Consider the following 19,873-nt stretch of genomic DNA (forward strand, 5'->3'; position numbering starts at 1 on the left):
AGCAGCAACCCCCCCAAGGCAGAATGCGCTGGTCCTACAGGAACTAGTAGTTGTTGGTAACTCTATTGTCAGGGAAACGAGGAACTTGCTTTGTAAAAAGGATAGGTGGAACAGAACCAGGGTATGTCTGCCAGGGGCAAAGGTTGATGACGTAGAGCGGATATCATCTTTTAAGGGCACAAAAGGTGATATAGTTGTACACGTTGGCACTAATGATATTAAGAGTAGGAGACCGGCAGAATTACTTAACAAGTACAGGTCACTGTTGGAAAAAAAAAAAAAAAAAAGCCAGGAATTAGGGTTGAATTTGAAAGTGCCTGCAATTCTGCCCAGACATGATAGAAGGGAGTATATGATGAGAGCCTTTTCTATCAATTCGGCCCAGGAAAGATTGTGCAAGGCTCAAGGGATAGAATTTTTTTCAGCCTGGTCTGTACTTGTTAACAGGAGAGACTGCTTCTACAGGGATTGGATACACTTAAATAGAAACGGTGAAAGAATATTTCCTGATGCTATCGGGGCAGTGTTAGGTGGGTCAGAAAACTGCTAGCTTGGGGGGGGGGGATACAAGGACTAATAGTTTAACAGTAGCCGCAGGCAGAGGTGAAGATGAAGGTGATTCTTGCACAACTTCTATTAGGATAAGTAGCGACCTAGAGCGAGGGGTGTTGGGGGTTTCAGGGACGGATGGCAGTCATTGTGAAATAGGTGGGTATATGGGATGTGTTACGGTAACTAGGAATAGGAGCATGTATGCTTGCATGTATACCAATGCTAGAAGTGTAGTAAATAAATTTGATGAATTTGAAGTGTTGGTCAAGACATCAAAGGTGGATATTGTTGGGATAGCAGAGACGTGGTGTCACACAGGTATAAGGAATGCAGAACTGGAATTTGGGGAGTACAATGTGTACAGAAAGGATAGACAGGATAGAAAGGGAGGAGGTGTTATGCTGTTAATTAAGAAAAACATAAAATCAAAACAAGTGCACCCAGTTGATATAGATGAACAGTGCACTGTTGAGTCAGTTTGGTGTGACATAAGCACTGGAAAGCAAAAATAACAGTAGGAGTGTGTTATAGGCCTAATGACTCGAATGAGTACAATGAACAATTGTACAGAGAAATAGAGTGGGCTAGTAAATCAGAATGTCTTATAAGGGAGGATTTTAACTTCCCAGATATTGACTGGAACTTGTGGGTTGGTCACTCACACACTAGTCAAACTTTTGTGGATTTATTGGACGATTGTTTTCTGCAGCAGCATGTTCGAGAGGCAACCAGAGAGAGTAATACTCTTGATCTGGTTATCAGCAGTGACCACAGTGTACTGATGTGGGATTTACTTAAAGATTTAATTACCATCAGGGGTAAAGGAAATGGTTTTTGCTTCCGTAAAGGCGAGTACAGTGGTCTCAGAAAGCTTTTAAATTCTGTATGGGATCAACTGACGATGTTACCAACAGTAAATTCTAAGTGGGAAGCATTCAAGGAATTAATCGTGGATGCTACTAAAAGTTTCATACCTTTAAGAAATATTGTTCAAGGTTTAGGCCTAAATGGTTATTTAATGAACTAATGAGACTCATAACAGAGAAGAAAAATGCATGGGATGCATATAAATTATCAAGCGACTCAGAAGCCAATGGCAGATATAAGCTAGTCTGTAATCATGTCACAAAGGAGGTTAAGCAGGCGAAGGCAGATTACGAGATATCCTTGGCAAAAGATGCTAAGAAAAAAAGCAAGGATTTCTTTACTTATATAAACTCTAAAAGGAAGGGGATGAATCTGATTGGTCCACTTGACATCGACTGTTGATGTTCCTGCTCAGATAGCAAACAAACTGAATGAGTATTTTGCATCTACATTCACACATTAGGAATTATTAAGGTTTGAAAATGGCAGAAGGTTATCAAATTGTAGCAGGATACTTAATGATTTTGTAATAACTGAGAGCAAAGGGGAAGAGAAATTGTTGAAGTTAAACATAAGAAAAGCACCTGGGAGTGGATGGGATCTATCCAGTTATATTAAAAGAGGTGGCAAAGCAACTAAGCAAACCCTTAGCCATAATTATAAGAGCATCCTTGGACTCAGGGGGGGGGTTCTCAAGGACTGGAGATGTACAAATGTATCCCCAATTCACAAAGGGGGATCGAATGGGGACACGAGTAATTACAGACCAGGTAGTTTAACTTCTGTTCCGGGTAAAATAATGGAGTCACTGGTTAAAGATGCATTGCAGGATCATCTAGACAAGACTGCAGCAATAATTCAGACACAGCATGGGTTTGTTAAGGGAAAGTCTTGTCTGACAAATTTGATAGGATATTATGATGTGATTACAAAGGAACTGGATGCAAAAAATAATTTTGATATCATATATTTGGATTTCAGGAAAGCTTTTGACACTGTTGCACATGGAAGACTATTGTACAAATTGGAGCAGAATGGTATTAAGGGTAAGTTGCTACAATGGATAAAAGGATGGTTAAGTGGGAGAAGACAGAGGGTGGCAACCAGTGGGTGCTGCTCTTCGTGGACTAATGTTATTAGTGGAGTCCCACAGGGTTCGGTGTTGGGTCCACTGTTGTTTTGTATATTTATCAATGATATGATGAAGGTATATCAGGCTTAATGTCGAAGTTTGCAGATGACACAAAGGTTGGCAGGGTTGTTAATGACAGTAATGGCAGTGTGCTACTGCAACAGGATCTAGAAAATTTGGGCAGATGGGCTAAGAAGTGGCAACTGAAGTTTAACATTGATAAATACAAAGTACTGCATATGGATATCAGTAACCACAGAGAAACGTACCAACTGTGTGGTACTACACTTAAGGTGGTAGAAAATGAAAAAGACCTGGGAGTAATTGTGCAGTCAGATATGAAGTTTTCTGAACAATGCAGACAGGCAGCCAGGGCAGGTCATGGGGTTTTGTCCCTCTGTATAAGGCAATGGTCAGGCCATGCCTTGAGTACTGTGTACAGGTCTGGAGGCCTCATTTTAGGAAGGATGTAGATTTGCTTGAGTGTGTACAGAGAAGGGCAACAAGATTGGTGAGGGGAATGAAGGGATCCTCTTACCAAAGAGGCTTAAGTTCTGCAAATTGCAGTGGCTGGAGACTAGGCACCTGCGTGGTGATCTGATTGAGGTGTATAAGGCCTTGAATGGGTTGAGCACGCTGTATTCTGATGGGATCCTTCCACTTGTTCAGATTACGAACCTAAGGGGGCATAAATTCAAATTAAGAAAGGACAGATGTAGAACAGATGTGCGGAAATTTGCCTTTAGCCAGCGGGTGGTTAATTGCTGGAACAAACTTCCATCTGTCGTTGTGGAAGTTGATAGGTTGAATAAATTTAAGGAGGAACTAGACAGGCATTTGGTGGGATTGGTGCGATATATATATATATATTTTTTTTTTGGCTCATGCTGCATAAGCTCATACACTTGCTTTCTTGAATCACATGCCACTACTACTACTGTCATTTTGTATATTTATCAATGAAACTGATGAAGGTATATCAAGCTTAATATTGAAGTTTGCAGATGACAAAAAGGTTGTCAAGGTTGTTAATGACAGTATACTACTACAACAGGATCTAGAAAAATTGGGCTGAGAATTGGCCACTGAAGTTTAACATTGACAAATGCAAAGTACTGAATAGTAACCCCAGAGAAATGTACCGACTGTGTGATAATACACTCAGGGTAGCGGAGAATGAAAAAGACCTGGAGATAATTGTGCAGTCAGATATGAAGTTTTCTGAGTAGTGTAGACAGGCTGCAGAGCAGGTCAGGGGTCTTATTAATGAAGTATAGGAATGAATTTTGCTAGCACGTATAAGAAGGTGATTATCCTTTTGTATAAGGCAATGGTCAGGCCAAACCTTGAGTACTGCATACAGGTCTGGAGGCTTCATTTTAGGAAGGATGTACAGTTTCTAGAAAGAGTAGAGAGAAGGGCAATAAGATTGGTGAGGGGAACAACAGGGTGCTCTTACAAGAAAGAGCACCCAAATGTCTGGTGATTAGGTGCCTGTGAGGTGATCTGACTGAGGTGTATAAGGTTGAATGGTTTGAGCAGGCTCAATGCTGATGGGATTCTTCTTCTTGCCCAGGTTAATCACCTGAGGGGACATAAACTCAAATTGAGAAAAGACAGTTGTAGAATAGATGTGCGGAAATTTACCTTTAGCCAGCGGGTAATTGATTGCTGGAACAAACTTCTATCTGTTGTTGCAGATTTGATCGCTTAAATAAATTCAAGGAAGAAGCAAACCTTTTGGAGTGAATGGATGAGTGAAATGGATAGTTTTTTTATTTTTTTGGCTGATGCTGCATAAGCTTGCTTTCTTGCATCATATGCCTATGCTAATGATAATTTTTTCTTGGTAAGAGCAACACTTTGTTCCTGTCATCAACCTCGTTGCCCTTCTCTGTGCTCATTCCAGCAACTCTATATCCTTTTTAAAATGAGGCCTCCAGACTTGTATACAAATGCTCAAGGTGTGGCCTAACCATTGTCTTATACAAGGGAATAATCACCTCATTATCCCTGTTGGCAAAATGTCATTGACAAGACCTCATGAGCTGCTCTGGCACCCTGTCCACACTGCTTGGAAAACTTCATATCTGACAGCACCTTTTATGTACAGGTCTTTTTCATTCTCCACTTCCCTAAGTGTAGTAATGCACAGTTGGTACGTTACTCTGGAGTTACTGCTACCTATATGCAGTACTTAGCATTTGTCAATGTTTAAATTTCAGTTGCCACATCTCAACCCATCTGCCCAACTTTTCTAGATCTTATTGAAGTAGCATACTGTCATTAACAACCCTGCAAACCTTAGTATCATCTGCAAACTTGGACATTAAGCTTGATATACCTTCAGCAATATCATTGATAAATATCAAAAGCAACAATGTGCACACCAAACTCTGGAGGACTCCACTAATAACATTAGTCCTTGATGAGCAGTGTCCACTGATCAGCACTCTAAGTCTTCTCCCACTCAACCATCCCTTTATCCCTAGCAGCAACTTTCCCTTAATGCTATACTGCTCCAATTTGTACGGCAGTCTTCCGTGTGCAACAGTATCAAAAGCTTTCCTGAAATTCAAGTATATGATAGTGAGTGCAATTGAACCGTTAAGGCTAATTATGAGAGCATCACTAAATTTGGGAGTGATTCCATTGGATTGGAAAAGTGCCAATGTATCTCCAATACATAAGGGCAGTTCTAAGAGTGAAGTGGGAAATTACCGGCCAGTCAGTCTAACTTCAGTAGTAGAGAAAATCATATAGACAATAATCAAGGTTAGAATTCAGGTTCATTTAGATAGAAATGGAATTCTGAAAGATACTCAGCATGGTTTTGTAAAGGGAAAATCATGTTTAACTAATCTGGTTAGCTATTTTGACAGGGTCACTCAAGAGCTGGATTTAGGGAATAATTTTGACATTGTTTATCTGGATTTCAGCAAAGCATTTCACTCAGTCTCACAAGAGCAGTTATTTTATAAGCTGGAACAGGTTAGAATCACAGGGAAAATCCTTAGATGGATAGCTGGGTGGCTTCAGGGCAGGAGGCAGAGGGTTGTGATAAATGATTATTCCTCAGATTGGTTTGATGTAAGAAGTGGAATTCCCTAAGGATCAGTATAATTAGGACCACTGTTGTTTTTGATTTTCATAAATGACATCAATGAAGGGATAGAGGTTGTGATGTTTAAATTGGTCAATGATGTAAAGATTGGTAGAATAGTCTATGATCACCGCCAAGCAGAGCTACTTGAGAGATGGTCAGAAAAAGGGCAGCTATGCTTTTAATCCAGTAAAGTGTTACACCTGGTGAACAGTAACCCCAAAATAACTTATACATTTGGTGAACAGTAACTCCAAAATAACTTATACACTTGGTGGACTTGAACTAAAGCCAGTAGTGGAGGAAAGGGACTTGGGTGTTTTGATACAGTCAGGCATGAAGTTGTCCGAGCATTGTACGCAGGTTACAAACAAGGCCCATGGTGTCCTATCAATGATTTATAGAACAATTGCTAGTAGAGATATGGACATCATAATCCCATTATATAAGGCTATTGTTAAACAATACTAAGAATACTGTGTTCAAGTATAGAGACCACACCTAAAGAAAGACATTGTGCTTGTTGAAAGAGTCCAAAGACTGGTAACTCGCCTGGTGAGACTGGCATAAGGGCATCCATATGAGGAAAGACTTTGAATATGTGGGTTGCAGAGCTTGGAGACTAGGCATCTTAGACGAGACTTGATTGAGGTGTCTGAGAGGCATAAGTAAAACGAATAAGGATGAATTTTCATGGTTATAAATGATTATAGAACTAGTGGCCATAATTATTTCAAGTTATGGGGGGGGGGGTGTTTAGACTGGATTGCACGAAGTTTTATTTTTGCCAGTGAGTGGTAGTGACTTACAGTTCAAAGGTCAAAGGGAAATTCAAGGTCAGCTGGATAATTACCTACGGGAGGAGGGAAACGCATAGGTTTTCTACTTCCTTTTCTCTTATTATTTATTTATTTTTTTAATTTTCTTATAATTATTTTATTTATTTATTATTGATTTATTATTTATTATTTTTTTTTTTGGCTGTTGCAGCATAAGCCATAGGCTTCCTTGCACCATGTGGCCATTGCTAATACTAAGATAATTTTGACTAATTTTTTGTTATTTTGGATTTTAGGAGCATTAGCAACTAAGGCCATATTGCTCCGGGATATGCGGTGGTCATTCCCTGACCTTTCCGCATCCTCCATATTTGGTGGTGACGGGCTCGAACCCCGGTCTAATCAAGAAGCATGTGCAATGCACTGCTGCTCCTTCCCACCTGGCTACGGAGGCGCCATAATTTTGACTAATATCAAAATTATTTTTTGTATCCGTGGAGACCTCCTCTGAATCCAAGAATGCTCTCATATTTATGGCTAAGGGTTTGCATACTTCCTTTGCTGCCTCCTTTAATATAACTGGTTAGATCCCATCCAGCCCAGGTGCCTTTATGTTTAACTTCAACAATTTCTCTTTCACTTTACTCTCAGTTATTAAAGAATCATTTTAAAGTTCCCTATTAGAGTTGGATAAACTTCTGGCCCCTGCTTCTTCCCCATAGAACTCCTCGTCTGAATGTAAATGCAAAATACTCAATTCAGTTTGTCTGCTACCTGAGAAGGATCATTAACAGCAGAACCATCGATACAAGAAAACCAAATTTGATTTATCCCCTTCCTCATAGAGTTTACATAAGAAGTCATTGCTGTTTTTCTTCGCATCCTTTTCCAAAGATTTCTCTTAAGCTGTCTTTGCTCGTCTAAGCTGCTTTATGACTTGATTACAGATTAGCTTATATCTACCCTAGGTTTCTGTGTCGCCTGATAATTTATATGCATCCCATGCATTTTTCTTCTCTGCCATAAGTTTCATTAGTTCATCTGACATCCATTTAGGCCTAAACATTGATAGTATTTCTTAGTTGGTACAAAAAGCCAAGTAGCATCCAAGATTCCTTGAATGCTTCCCATTTAGAATTTGTTGTTGGTAACATCATTATTTGGTCCCACTGTATAGAATTTAAAAACTGAGACCATTAGAGTCACCTTTATGAAAGCAAAAACCCTTTCCTTTACCTGATGGTAGTTACAGCTTTAAGTAAACCCCACATCATTACACTGATTACTGCCACCAAGTGGTTCTTTTATCTGCTGGTTTTTTTTTTTTTTTTTTTTTTTTTTGCCTGCAGATCCTGTCTTAAAAGCTACAAATTGGCAAATGTCTTGAGATACAAGGTATACCAAGTTTTGGTAGATTGCACACTATCCCACTTCACAATTTGCCTTATTTTTATTATAAGTGGTTTATGTACAAAAAACTATTTTAACTGGCATGCAATATTTTCTTATTTTGCACACAACTTTATAGTTTCAATCTTCTTATTCTTCGTTATAAGGCTCACGGTACTTTTACTTTTATGTTGAAACAAAAAAAAGAGACTATTTTACAAATAATTTATACATATCAATATCATCAGTTATGTAAAATAGTCCCTGTACTTATAGACAGTGTGTGCGTGTGTGTGTGTGTGTGTGTGTGTGTGTGTGTGTGTGTGTGTGTGTGTGTGTAAAAAAATTTAATGTTCATTTTACAAGTTCACCTGATGAGCAGTTTGAAGTACAGTAGCTATCAGTTAAACAGGAAAACCCAACAAAGAGACATTTATCATGTAGCTTGATTTGCATCATAAAGCTGTGGTAAAGTTTCCTATGGTCATATATAATTTACAACCACGATTACAGTTGTAAAGCAAAGTGTACGACCTCAGAGTAATATCTATATTATTATTTATTAATTTTAAGTAAAATGTTTAAAAAGTGCCAGATTTATGAATGTTTTCAAATTGCAGTTTATCATTGGCTTCTTCGAAAGAAAAAAAAAACATTTTAAATTGAAAAAAATTCCACCGGCCTTTATAATGGTTCAAACTGCTCTATCCATTAATAAATTGTAGTTTTACACTTTGAACAATTTATTGATTACAATATAAATTTAAAATAATTTCTAAAGTATATCTAACAATATGTTTTATCAGTATTCTAACCATTCCTTCATATATACACAAGAAGAAGGTGAGATGACTCCTCCCTCATGGCAACTATCAAAAACCTAAAAAAAGAAACCATTTTACTAATTAAGACTAATAAAAAAAGGTGAAATTGCAATTTATATTCTACAATATAATAACAAGTTTAGACATATGTAGGAACACCTCACTGTTTATGACGACTAAATAAAAAAAAATAGTGTGTGTACCCTGTATGCATGAAAAATATATTATTATGTGAAAACATCTATGGTGGCACTAGAGTAAAACCATTTAAATTTTTGAATGGTTTGATCAAAACTTACACTACTTAGAAGGTTGATGTTGATCAAAATCTTGAGAAACAGATTTTATTAAAGTCTGCATTTTTATTCATTCTCTATGTTTTTGAACTCTTTCCTTTTCGACACGAGAAGCTTCTTCGGTGGCTTTGAAGCTTTTATTCTTGCATAATATTACTACCTGCTGCTTACTTTACAGAATCAACTTTAGTGACTGAGTTGGCATCATTTAGGAAGTGACGTCATTTCAATATCTTAGTATGAACTTAAAGGTAAATTGCAGCCATTATCAACCACTGCAGGATGGAAGCCTCCTCAACAATTCTGAGTATGAACTTACTCTACTGAATCAATATTAATGACCGAGTTAGCATCATTAGCACAACAGGAAGTGATGTCATTTGCATTATTTAAAATCTAACAGCCACCTAACAGGAATTGACATCAATTGCATCATTTCCTTAAAATATTTTGTTACCAATCAACTGGGTCATTTCTGTAAAAAATTTCGTTAACAATCAACTGCATCATGTTCATAAGAAAATTTCATTATCAATCGGTTTTACTCCAGTGCCGCCATAGATGTTTTCACATCAAAAAAACGTAATAGCAAAACTGAAGCCCTCCATTATTTCATGGTGTCTGATAGAATCAACCATTTTGCTCCCCATCTCTAAATTTGGATCATAATCTCTCCTACCAATTATTACTTAATGACAATGGCAGCATGAAATGAAACTTTTGTTTTCAGTTTGATTTACTACTAATTACAAGAGAATAACTGGTTAGTCTAAATCTAATATATTCATGCTTTCTGTAATAGTTGGTTTAACACATCAGATTAATTCATCTCACCATCATTATTCCCTGATGGTGAGATTAATATGGGAAAGAAATAGGGGGTACCCCCCTTGTACCGAATGTGTATTTTTCTGCATATTTTCATCCCAAAATCAATATTCCTTTTCTTTGTGGGATGCAAAATTAAACAGGTGGCATTAGTTGAGGCATATGATGTAAGAAAGCAAGCTTATACAGCATCAGCCAAAAAAAAAAAAAAAAAAAATTTTCCCATTTCACCCATCTGGTCACTCCAAATGTTTGCCTAGTTCAGCCTTAAATTTATTTAAGCTATCAACTTATAAAATAACAGATGAAAGTGTTCCAGCAATCAACTACCCGCTGGCTAAAGGCGAGCACATCTATTCTACAACAGTCTTTCCTCAATTTGAATCTATGCCCTGTAAGCTTCTTAATCTGAGCAAGCGGAAGTATACCGCCTTATACACTTCAATCAGATCACCTCGCAGGTGCATAGTCTGCAGATGCTGCAACTTGCAGAATTTAAGCTTCTCCTGGTAAGAGAACCCCTTTGTTCCTCTTACTAATATTTTTGCCTTCTGTGTACTCTTTCTAGCAACTCTACATCCTTCCTAAAATGAGGCCTCCAGACCTGTATGCAGTACTCAAGGTGTGGCCTGACCATTTCCTTGTACAAATGTATAATCACCTCCTTGTCTCTCTAGAAAAATTCCTATATATCATTGACAAAACTCCATGCCCTGCTCTGGCAGCCCATCTGCACTGCTCAGAGAACTTCATATCTAACTGCACAATTACCCCCAGGTCTTTTTCATTCTCCACCTCCTTGAGTATAGTACAACACAGTTGGTACGTTTCTCGTGGGTTACTGCTACCTGTATGGAGTACAGTCTGTCCTCGTATAGCACAATAGCTGTGTTCCTAGAAACCCTCGTGCAATGTAAAATCGTGCAATATAAACAACAGGCCCTATGGGAAAAGTGGGGTTAGGTGCTGACCACCCAAGATTGAACACACATTTGGAACCAAAACATTACCAAACAATAAATAATCGGGTAATTTTAATCGTTATAAAATACGCATTTTATAATGATTAAAATACATAATAAAAAATAATATAATATATTTTTTATTATAATATAATAAATAATAAAAAATATTTTTTTATTATATTATAATAAAGTATTTTTAGTATTTTTTAATACTAAAAAGTATTTTTTTACGAATAAAATACGTATTTTATTCGTAAAAAATTTATTATATTAAATAAAATAGTCGTAATAAAATTATAATAGGTAAGTCGTAATAAAATGCTTACGTATTTTATTACGACTATTACGTAATAAAATATTGCTAATGCTTTTGCTTCTATCGTAAGCAAACTTGTTTTTGTTTGATTTTCTATCCAAACAGATAGAAAATCGAAAATCAGAAAAGACAGCCGTTCCATCTCTTCCAATTCTTGTGTCTTAATCTAATGGATTTTAATTACAGTTTGAGTTGTTCCCGCTATGAAAGTTGTTTTTATTTTCTCTGCATTCTTTGTAATTCTCGGCGTTGCCTCATTTAGGTCTGTAGCACGTGCAATACCACATGGTCTTTCATTTCGCTCAAAGCGTTTCACAATTTCATATTTTTTCTCTATCGACAGAGGCGAACTGGCCATAAGCCTTATCCGGGAAATCCCGGTGGGCCAGAGGCCCGTGTTGTTGTTGTTGTTGTTATTTTAGTTTTTAGGAGCATTAGCAACTAAGGCCATATTGCTCCGAGATATGCGGTGGTCATTCCCTGACCTTTCCGCATCCTCCGTATTTGGTGGTGAGAGGCCCGTGTGATTTTGGCCATAAACTGTAGTTATGAGGCCTCTATAAATTTTCCTGGGTAAGAATTTTTGACCCAGTCCGCCTCTGTTTATCGATATTGCTTTTCTTTTTCTCTCTGAATCTGCAGTGTCTTCACCAGGACGCTTCCTTTTCACACCTTTTAAGTATTTTACTCATTTTTAAAGCACAATTACAAAACGAGGAGGCACGCTTAATACACATAAACAAAGCTGCGCGCGCGTGTAGCAACTGAATAAACAACACCGTGAAGGCCGAGATACACTATTAACACCTCACATTTTACTAAAGCACATTTCTAGGGGTTACTACCATAAAACAATAAAAACAATTTCCAGTTGCGTTTCTGCTAGTGGAATCTGTTATAAACTGGTAGTTACATCGTAACTACCAGTTTATAACAGATTTTTACCCTTGCTGGTAGTTACCCTTGCTGGTAGTTACATCGTAACTACCAGCAAGCTTTTACCCTTGCTGGTAGTTACATCGTAAACTCGATCTAATTGCAATTGCAAATTATCGATAGCTGGAATTGTGTGGTTTTTTACGTTATTATGGTGAAATGTGTTTCCCCTTCACTGATATAAAACACATAAATACATTTTCAGAATCTTCTTCATTCCTATCGTGTTGCGTTCGGTTGGGGTGATTCCGCGTTCAACTGCCATTTCTTGTAAACACAAAGGCGAATCGTGCATAAGCGAATTCGGTTCGTGTTATATAAGATAACGTTCCCCTATTTATAAATCGTGTATGATCGAATTCGTGTAATGTAAACACGTGTTATACGAGGACCGACTGTACTTTGCATTTGTCAATGTTAAACTTCAGTTGCCACTTCTTACGATCCTGTTGCAGTAGCATACTGTCTTTACTATCATAACCCTGCCAGCCTTTGTATCATCTGTAAACTTGGACATTAAGCCTGATATACCTTCATTGATATCACTGATAAATACACAAAACAACAATGGGCCCAGCACCGAACCCTGGGGGATGACACTAATAACATTAGTCCACGTAGAGCAGTGTCCATATATTACCACTCTCTGCCTTTTCCACTCAACCATCCCTTTATCCATTGCAGCAATTTGCCCTTAATGCCATACTGCACCAATTTATACAGCAGTCTTACCTTGTGCAACACTATCAAAAGCTTTCTTGAAATCAAATGTGATACGAAAATTATTTTTTTCATCCAGTTCCTTTGTGACCACATCATAGTATCCAATCAAATTGGTCAGACAAGAATTCCCCCTAACAAATCCATGCTGTGTCTGAACTATTACTGCAGTCTTGTCTAGGTGATCCTGTGTCACCTCTTTAACCAGCAACTCCATTATTTTCCCTTGAACAGAAGTTAAACTAACAGGTCTAATTATTTCTATCACCCTTTGCACTCCCTTTGTGAATTAGGGATACATTTGCACATATCCAGTCCATGGGGACCTCCCCTGAATCTAAGAATGCTCTCATAATTATAGCTAAGGGATTGCTTACGTCCTTTGCTGCCTCCTTCAATATAACTGGATAGATTCCATCTGTCCCAGCTGCCTTTTTTGTGTTTAACTTCAATATTTTTTCTCCTCCACTTTGCTCTCATTTACTACAAAATCACTTAGCTCCCTGTTAGAATTTGATAAACTTCTGGCATTCCCTTCCTTGAATAATTCCTCATGTGTGAATGTAGATGCAAAATACTCATTCAGTTTATCAGCTACTTGAGCAGGATTATTAAACTGTCTATGTTAATGGACCAATCTGATTCATCCCCTTCCTTCTAGAGTTTACATAAGTAAAGAACTCTTTGCTGTTTTTCTTTGCATCCTTTGCTGAAGATTTCTGGTAATCTGTCTTCTCCTGCCATAGGCTTCTGTGTTACCTGATAACTTATATACACCCCATGCAATTTTCTTCTCTGCCACGAGCCTCAATTCATCTGACATCCATTTAGGCCTGAACCTTGAACAGTACTTGTTAGTTGGTACGAAAAGCCAAGTAGCCACCTAGATTAAGTCCCTGAAGGCTTCCCATTGGTAACATCAGTTGATCCCACTGTATAGAATTTAAAAGCTGTCTGAGACCACTGTAGTCACCTTTACAAAAACAAAAACCCTTCCCTTTACCCTTGCTGGTAGTTACATCTTTAAGTAAATCCCACATCAGTACACTGCGTGTTCACTGTCACCTAGTGGTTCCTTTATCTGCCAATTCCTAATGCATGAGTCATCACTCTGATAATCAGATCAAGAGTATTACCCCCTCTGGTTGCCCCTCAAACATGTTGCTGTAGAAATCAATCCTCCAATAAATCCACAAACATCTTGCTAGCATGCAAGTGACCAACCACAAGTTCCAATCGATATCTGGAAAGTTAAAATTCCCCATTACAAGACATTCTGATTTACTGGTCCACTCTATTTCTCTGCACAATTGTTCATTGTACTCATCAGGGCCATTAGGCCTATAACACACTCCTACTCTCATTTTCCCTTTCCCAGTGCTTATGTCACACCAAACTGACTCAACATTGCACTCTTCACCCATATCAACTGGATGCACTTCCTTAGATTTTGTGTTTCTTAACTAACAGCATAACCCCATCTCCATTCTTACCCTGTCTATCCTTTCTGTACACGTTGTACTGCAGAAATTCCAATTTTGCATTCCTTATATCTGTGTGACACCATGCTCTTATATCCCAACAGTATCTGCCTTTGATGTCTTGATCAGCACTTCAAATTCATTGAATTTATTTACTATACTTCTGCTGTTGGTGTACATGCACCTTTTCCTACTCTTAGTTACCCTAACAGAGCCCATAGTTCAATGTACACTAAGAAACATAGTTCAATATACACTATGTGACTGTGTGTTCCAATGGCAGTGATCACAAGGGACCTAACAGTTCCTCCCCCCTTTGAAATATCAGTTACTCATTAATTGCTCATTCAAATGGCATAACTTTTAGTACCTTCCTAAACAGAAACAGACAGTTTCACTTGAATAACTTTGGCAGTCAACAGTTATTTTTTACTTTAACATCTCAAACAAGACCTCCTGGATGCCACTATGCATTTTTAAATTTTGCAGATTTATAAATTTGAAAACAGAAGAGACTAACAGTACAGTATCTTTTATATATACAGTCAAACTTGGTTATAACTGGCATGGAAATAACGAGATCACAGCTGTAACGAGCAAGCCATAATGATTTTAATTTATGCGTATTCCCATACAATCGCTTACTATTATAACGAGCATACTAAACGGATACACCATACAAATTTTGGTAACTATGCAAACATTCTTAATTGCTCTGGTAGTTAAAAAATCCCAATTCTTGGAATAGACAAAAATGAAATTTTTGTCTATTCCAAGAATTGGGATTTTTTGTATAACCCCTGTTCCTTCGGGAACAGGGGTTATACAATAGTACATTGACATTCTGCATTACCCTATTTACAAATTTTCTTGTATTTACTGAACCATAAATTTATTTTGAGACTTCTAAGAATTTTGGAAACTGAACTTCTAAGAACTTTGCATGCATTTCAGAACTGCAAAGTACTTTCTATGCAGAAACTTTGTCATTTTAAAGTAAAATCAGAACAAACCCTCCCTTCAGAAACATGTTTACTAACAAAAGAAAGTGTCTCTCGATTCGTGAAAAATTCGAAATTATTTGTGAGTTAGAAAGTGATGCAAAAATTGTTAAAGTGTGTAAAACGTTATGTCCTGTTCAACAGTATCGATATTGTGGAAGAATAAACATGCTTACATATTGCACTGGAAAAGAACATAAAACCGAAAAAAAAAATAATTAGAAAGTGCAAGGTTACAAACGTCAATTTTAAGATTCATATATAAAAAGACTAATTGAAATCATGTTTATTATTAATTAGTATTGTTTTTAATTACGGAGAAATAAATTGTGTTTAGTATTGAGTGGTTTTAAAAACAATGATTTTAAAATTACAGACAAATAAATTGTGTTTAATATTAATTGTATTGTAGTTTATACAAGCATAATAATACAAATAATATGTAGGTATATACAGTAGACTCTCGATTTACCGGGATCGGATTAACCAAGATACTTCAAGACTCCAAATAAAATTAACCAGAAATCAGAAAATTCAAGTAATAACAACTAGAATAGGTATAAACAGATGTTTTGAAAGTCATAAATAGGCAACAAGAAGCGGCGTTATAAGTCGTCATTGGGAGATTAATGTACCCATTATCTTGTAACCTTTGCTGTCTTCACACCCACTGCTCAAAAAAAAGAAAAAAAAGAAGAGACAAACGATTAGCTTGTTTTAGTGCATCACGTCGATTGTTTTGTTCAGTCGCACCACAAAAGGACAAATTTTGTTTCGTTCATTTATGTCAGGGTTGTCGGAATTTTTTTTTTTTTTTTTATAGTAACTTTTTTTTTTTCTTTATAAATCGCAAAAATGATGGGCAAATGCAAGAGTTGTGCTTTCAATTAAACAAAAACTTTAAATTATTGTGACCAGACCATACATGACATTGTAACAAATAAAGGGAAGCTATTAAATTTAAAATTGACATCATAAAAAATAAAGAGATGGATCGTATTGGACATGCAAGTAATGTTAAGTTTTTCCATTTTTTTTTTATATATCGGCATACTTTGTACTTAGGTTGCTGAACATTTTTCGATGCAGTAAGTCCCTGACTTATATTATGTTATTTATATATATTTTTTTTTATATGACTGAAGATTTTAGTGAAGGGGACACACATTTCATCATAATAACCCACAGCATTCCAGCTATCGGTATTATCGCAAATGCAATAAGATCGAGTTTACTACCTGTTTATAATAAGATTGCACTAACAGAAAAGCCCAATAACCCAGAAAGTGCAATTTTTTTTTTTATTGTTTTATGGTAATGACCTCCAGAAATGTGCTTCAGCAAAATGTGAGCTCGTGTGGGGTGGATAATAGTAAGTTTTCGCCTTAACCCTGTGAAGCTGTTTTCAGAAAATTTAATTTTGACCGTTATCATGGTGCCGACTAAGAGAATAAGTGAGAACAGTACTAGTAAATCTATCAAGAAAAGAAAGGCAATCGAGTTGGATCAGAAAATTTAAATAATTTTCATTAACAAGTATTGTGCATAATTCAGATTTGTCAGTGGCAACAGTGAACACAATCATAAAGGAGAAAGACAAAATACCAGAAGCAGTGAAGTGATCGACACCAATGAAGTCAACTATAATAAGCAAATTTTTATAGTACAATAACATGCATTTTTTCTTCCTTTCATCTTTTCTTTTCTGCCACTCTGGCTACTTCACTGCTGTCCCCCAGATAAAGTTTATAATTGAACTAATTAAAAATATATAACTATTTTTCTTCATTCTTCTGAGGATATGTGGTTTTTGTAATTTTGGCATATCAGGGATATAGTAGCAATATTTTATTATTCATTCCAGGGTTACGTAAAACTCGACTTACATAAGAAGTCCTGGAACGTATCTCTTACGTATGTCGGGAACTTACGTATTTTTCGATTACCCGGGAATTTTTTTTACCATCTATCCCGTTAAATCAAGAGTGTACTGTAGCTATATAATGTTTTCTCTCTAATATTTATGTTTTTTGAATCTATCTTTTTATCAAATTATTCAGAATTAAAAAAAATAGGAGGTAGATTTAACTTATCACTGATATAGTGAGTAATGGTTAATAACGAGGAAATTTTGTTGGTCCTTTGATGCTTGTTATATCCAAGTTTGACTGTATATGTATTTATTTTACTATTATTTTAAATATTTTTGTGTGTGTGTGTGTGTAAGTAGAAGTATATGTGCATAATTTTGAATTTCAGCATGTTTAACAGTTTTATAAACTTGAAAAAGGAAAAGGTGTAGAAAACATTTTCAAATTTTTCATTAAAAAAAACTGAGTGCTCAACCTGTCTGGTCATGCCCACAAATGGCTGCACAGGATCTACGTTAGATTCTATGCAGCCATTTCATTACAATTGTGGGTACAATCACAGCTGGATTGAACACACAGTTTTCTAAAGGTATATCCACACAGTGCTTCTTTTCGTGCACAACGTCTATGCAGTGTAGTGTAGTGTTAAAGCACATTTCTCTGAGTGAAAGATGCACATGCAACATAATTCCCATCCTCCTAGTATCCCCACATTGCTTCAAATTGCCAGCTACATTTGATATATCAGTGAATCCACTTGTTTGTGCTGGAGCCTGTGCCACATATTTATTTGTTAAACAGTGGCAGAAGAAAGATCCAGAAAAAAATTGTGGATGAAGGAATATTTTAAACTAAACGAGAATAAGCAAGAAAAATAAAAGATGGTGTATCCACCATCATCTTTTTTTTTTTTATGTAAACCCCAAACACGAGAGGTATTAGAACCTATAGTACTTAGTACCGTGCTTGGGTTGGAGGTTGAGAAGATGAAAGAAGATATGTGTTGATATTGGACTTTAACTTCTGTAGACTGTAATTTTCAGGAAATATGTATGTAGGAAGGTTGTTCCATAAAATGGCAGTTGAATGAATAAACGAGGAAAATGAAAAGTTGATTCTGTGAGATTGAAGTTGGACAGTAAATGGATGTTGGCTGCACGTGTTCGGACTGTTTTGAAAGAGGGAACAAGAATTATAGAAGCCAATTCAGGAGAACAGTGCCCATGGAAATATCTGTAGAAGAGGCATGCAGCAGAAACAGTACGTCTATGAGACAGTGAGTGGAGAGACTCTGTTACAGATGAATCATTAATTAACCTAACTGCCCTCTTCTGAATGGAATCAAGAAGCCTGAGAGAGGTTTTGGGGGCACCACCCCAGATGTGGGAACAATATTCCATGGTAGGGCAGATTTGAGATTTGTACAGAGTGAACAGCTGTTTGGAAGAAAAGTAACGCCGAGATGAAAAGAGAAAACCAATTTTTTAGATGCAGGGGAAGCAATATTTGTAATGTGCTTGTGCCAAGAGAGATTAGAAGTCAGGGTAATCCCCAAAAGCGATATATCATTTTGCCTAGAAATCGAGTGTCACCAAAGTTAAGCATAGGAGCAGAAGAATCCTTTTTGCGAGATATAAGACAAGACTGAGTTTTAGAAGGATTGAAATCAACTAAGTTGTCTTTGCCCCACTGAAGAATTACCAGGAGATCAGCATTTAAAGAATTGGTAGCAGATTTTCGAGAAGTTGAAGCTGATTGAGCAGGGCAAGGTTTCTCAAAATGGAAAGTGGAATACATTGTGCTATCATCGGCAAAACTATGGATAGGATTTCCAGTCAATGGAAGAAGGTCATTAATATACAAGAGGAAAAGAGTGGGGGAAAGAACTGAACCTTGGAGGACACCGGCATTAGTGGAGAAGTTAGAAGACAGAGAGCCATCTACCATCACCCTCAGTGAGCAATCAGAGAGAAAACTGGATAACCAATTAAAAAAAACAGATGGCAAACCATAAGATGAAAGTTTGTTTAGAAGACCTTTATGCCAAACACGATCGAAAGCCTTTGAGATATCAAGAGCAACTACTTGTGTTTCACCGAACCTTTCCATTGAATTAGTCCATAAATGGGTAACATAGCCAGAATATCACCAGTGGATCGACACTGATGGAATCCATACTCTCGATTGTTGATCAGACGGAAGGTTTCTAGGTAATTTGAGAGTTGGCGGTTAATGGATTTCTCCATTACTTTAGAAAGAGTAGAAGTAATTGCAATGGGACGATAATTGGATGGGAGGGATTTGTCACCCTTTTAAGGAACTGGCTGGATATGAGAAAATTTCCAAGCAGAAGGGAAAACACCTTTGGAATAAGAAAGTGAAAAAAGGCAGCAAAGAATAGGAGTAAGTTCAGGAACACAGATTTTGAGAACAAATGGAGAAATACCATCGGAGCCTGGAGGAAAAAATTGTGGATGAAGGAATATTTTAAACTAAACAAGAAAAATAAAAGATGATGTATTCACCATCATCTTTTAATATTTGATGACATTCTAGTGAAGTTCATAAATAAGGAATTTCACAAGAATATCACCAAATGTTTCCTTGGCTTAAAGTCTTCTGATATTCTTTGCAGAAATAAGACTGAATACTTTTGATCTTCCTTTTCACTGTTTTGATATAAATTCCCATATTTTGAAGTCAGCTGTAGTGCATCTGCCTAAAGTTGTTTGTTACAATACTGATTTGAAGCAACCCATTTTCATATGGGATCTAATGAAGATTTCACATGAAATTTATTTACTTTATCTATG

At 36.8% G+C, this 19,873-nt stretch overlaps 1 protein-coding gene across 4 annotated transcripts in view; it reads right to left on the reverse strand.

Moving 5' to 3' along the window:
• Positions 1–19,873, reverse strand: part of Polr3F (RNA polymerase III subunit F) — a 315,200-nt gene that overhangs the window by 74,993 nt on the left and 220,334 nt on the right. For 2 of the 4 annotated variants that reach the window (XM_090375396.1, XM_090375397.1), the window contains exon 11: positions 8,638–8,702. In XM_090375396.1, coding sequence (XP_090231522.1) covers positions 8,638–8,702 — 65 coding nt within the window. Of the gene's footprint in view, positions 1–8,624; positions 8,703–19,873 lie in introns of those variants that run through there. The other 2 variants (XM_090375395.1, XM_090375394.1) reach the window with 1 other exon arrangement.

Source organism: Mastigoproctus giganteus, chromosome 6 (assembly GCF_048544385.1).
Source record: "Mastigoproctus giganteus isolate SK-2022 chromosome 6, ASM4854438v1, whole genome shotgun sequence".
In the NCBI taxonomy this organism is placed as follows: domain Eukaryota; kingdom Metazoa; phylum Arthropoda; class Arachnida; order Uropygi; family Thelyphonidae; genus Mastigoproctus; species Mastigoproctus giganteus.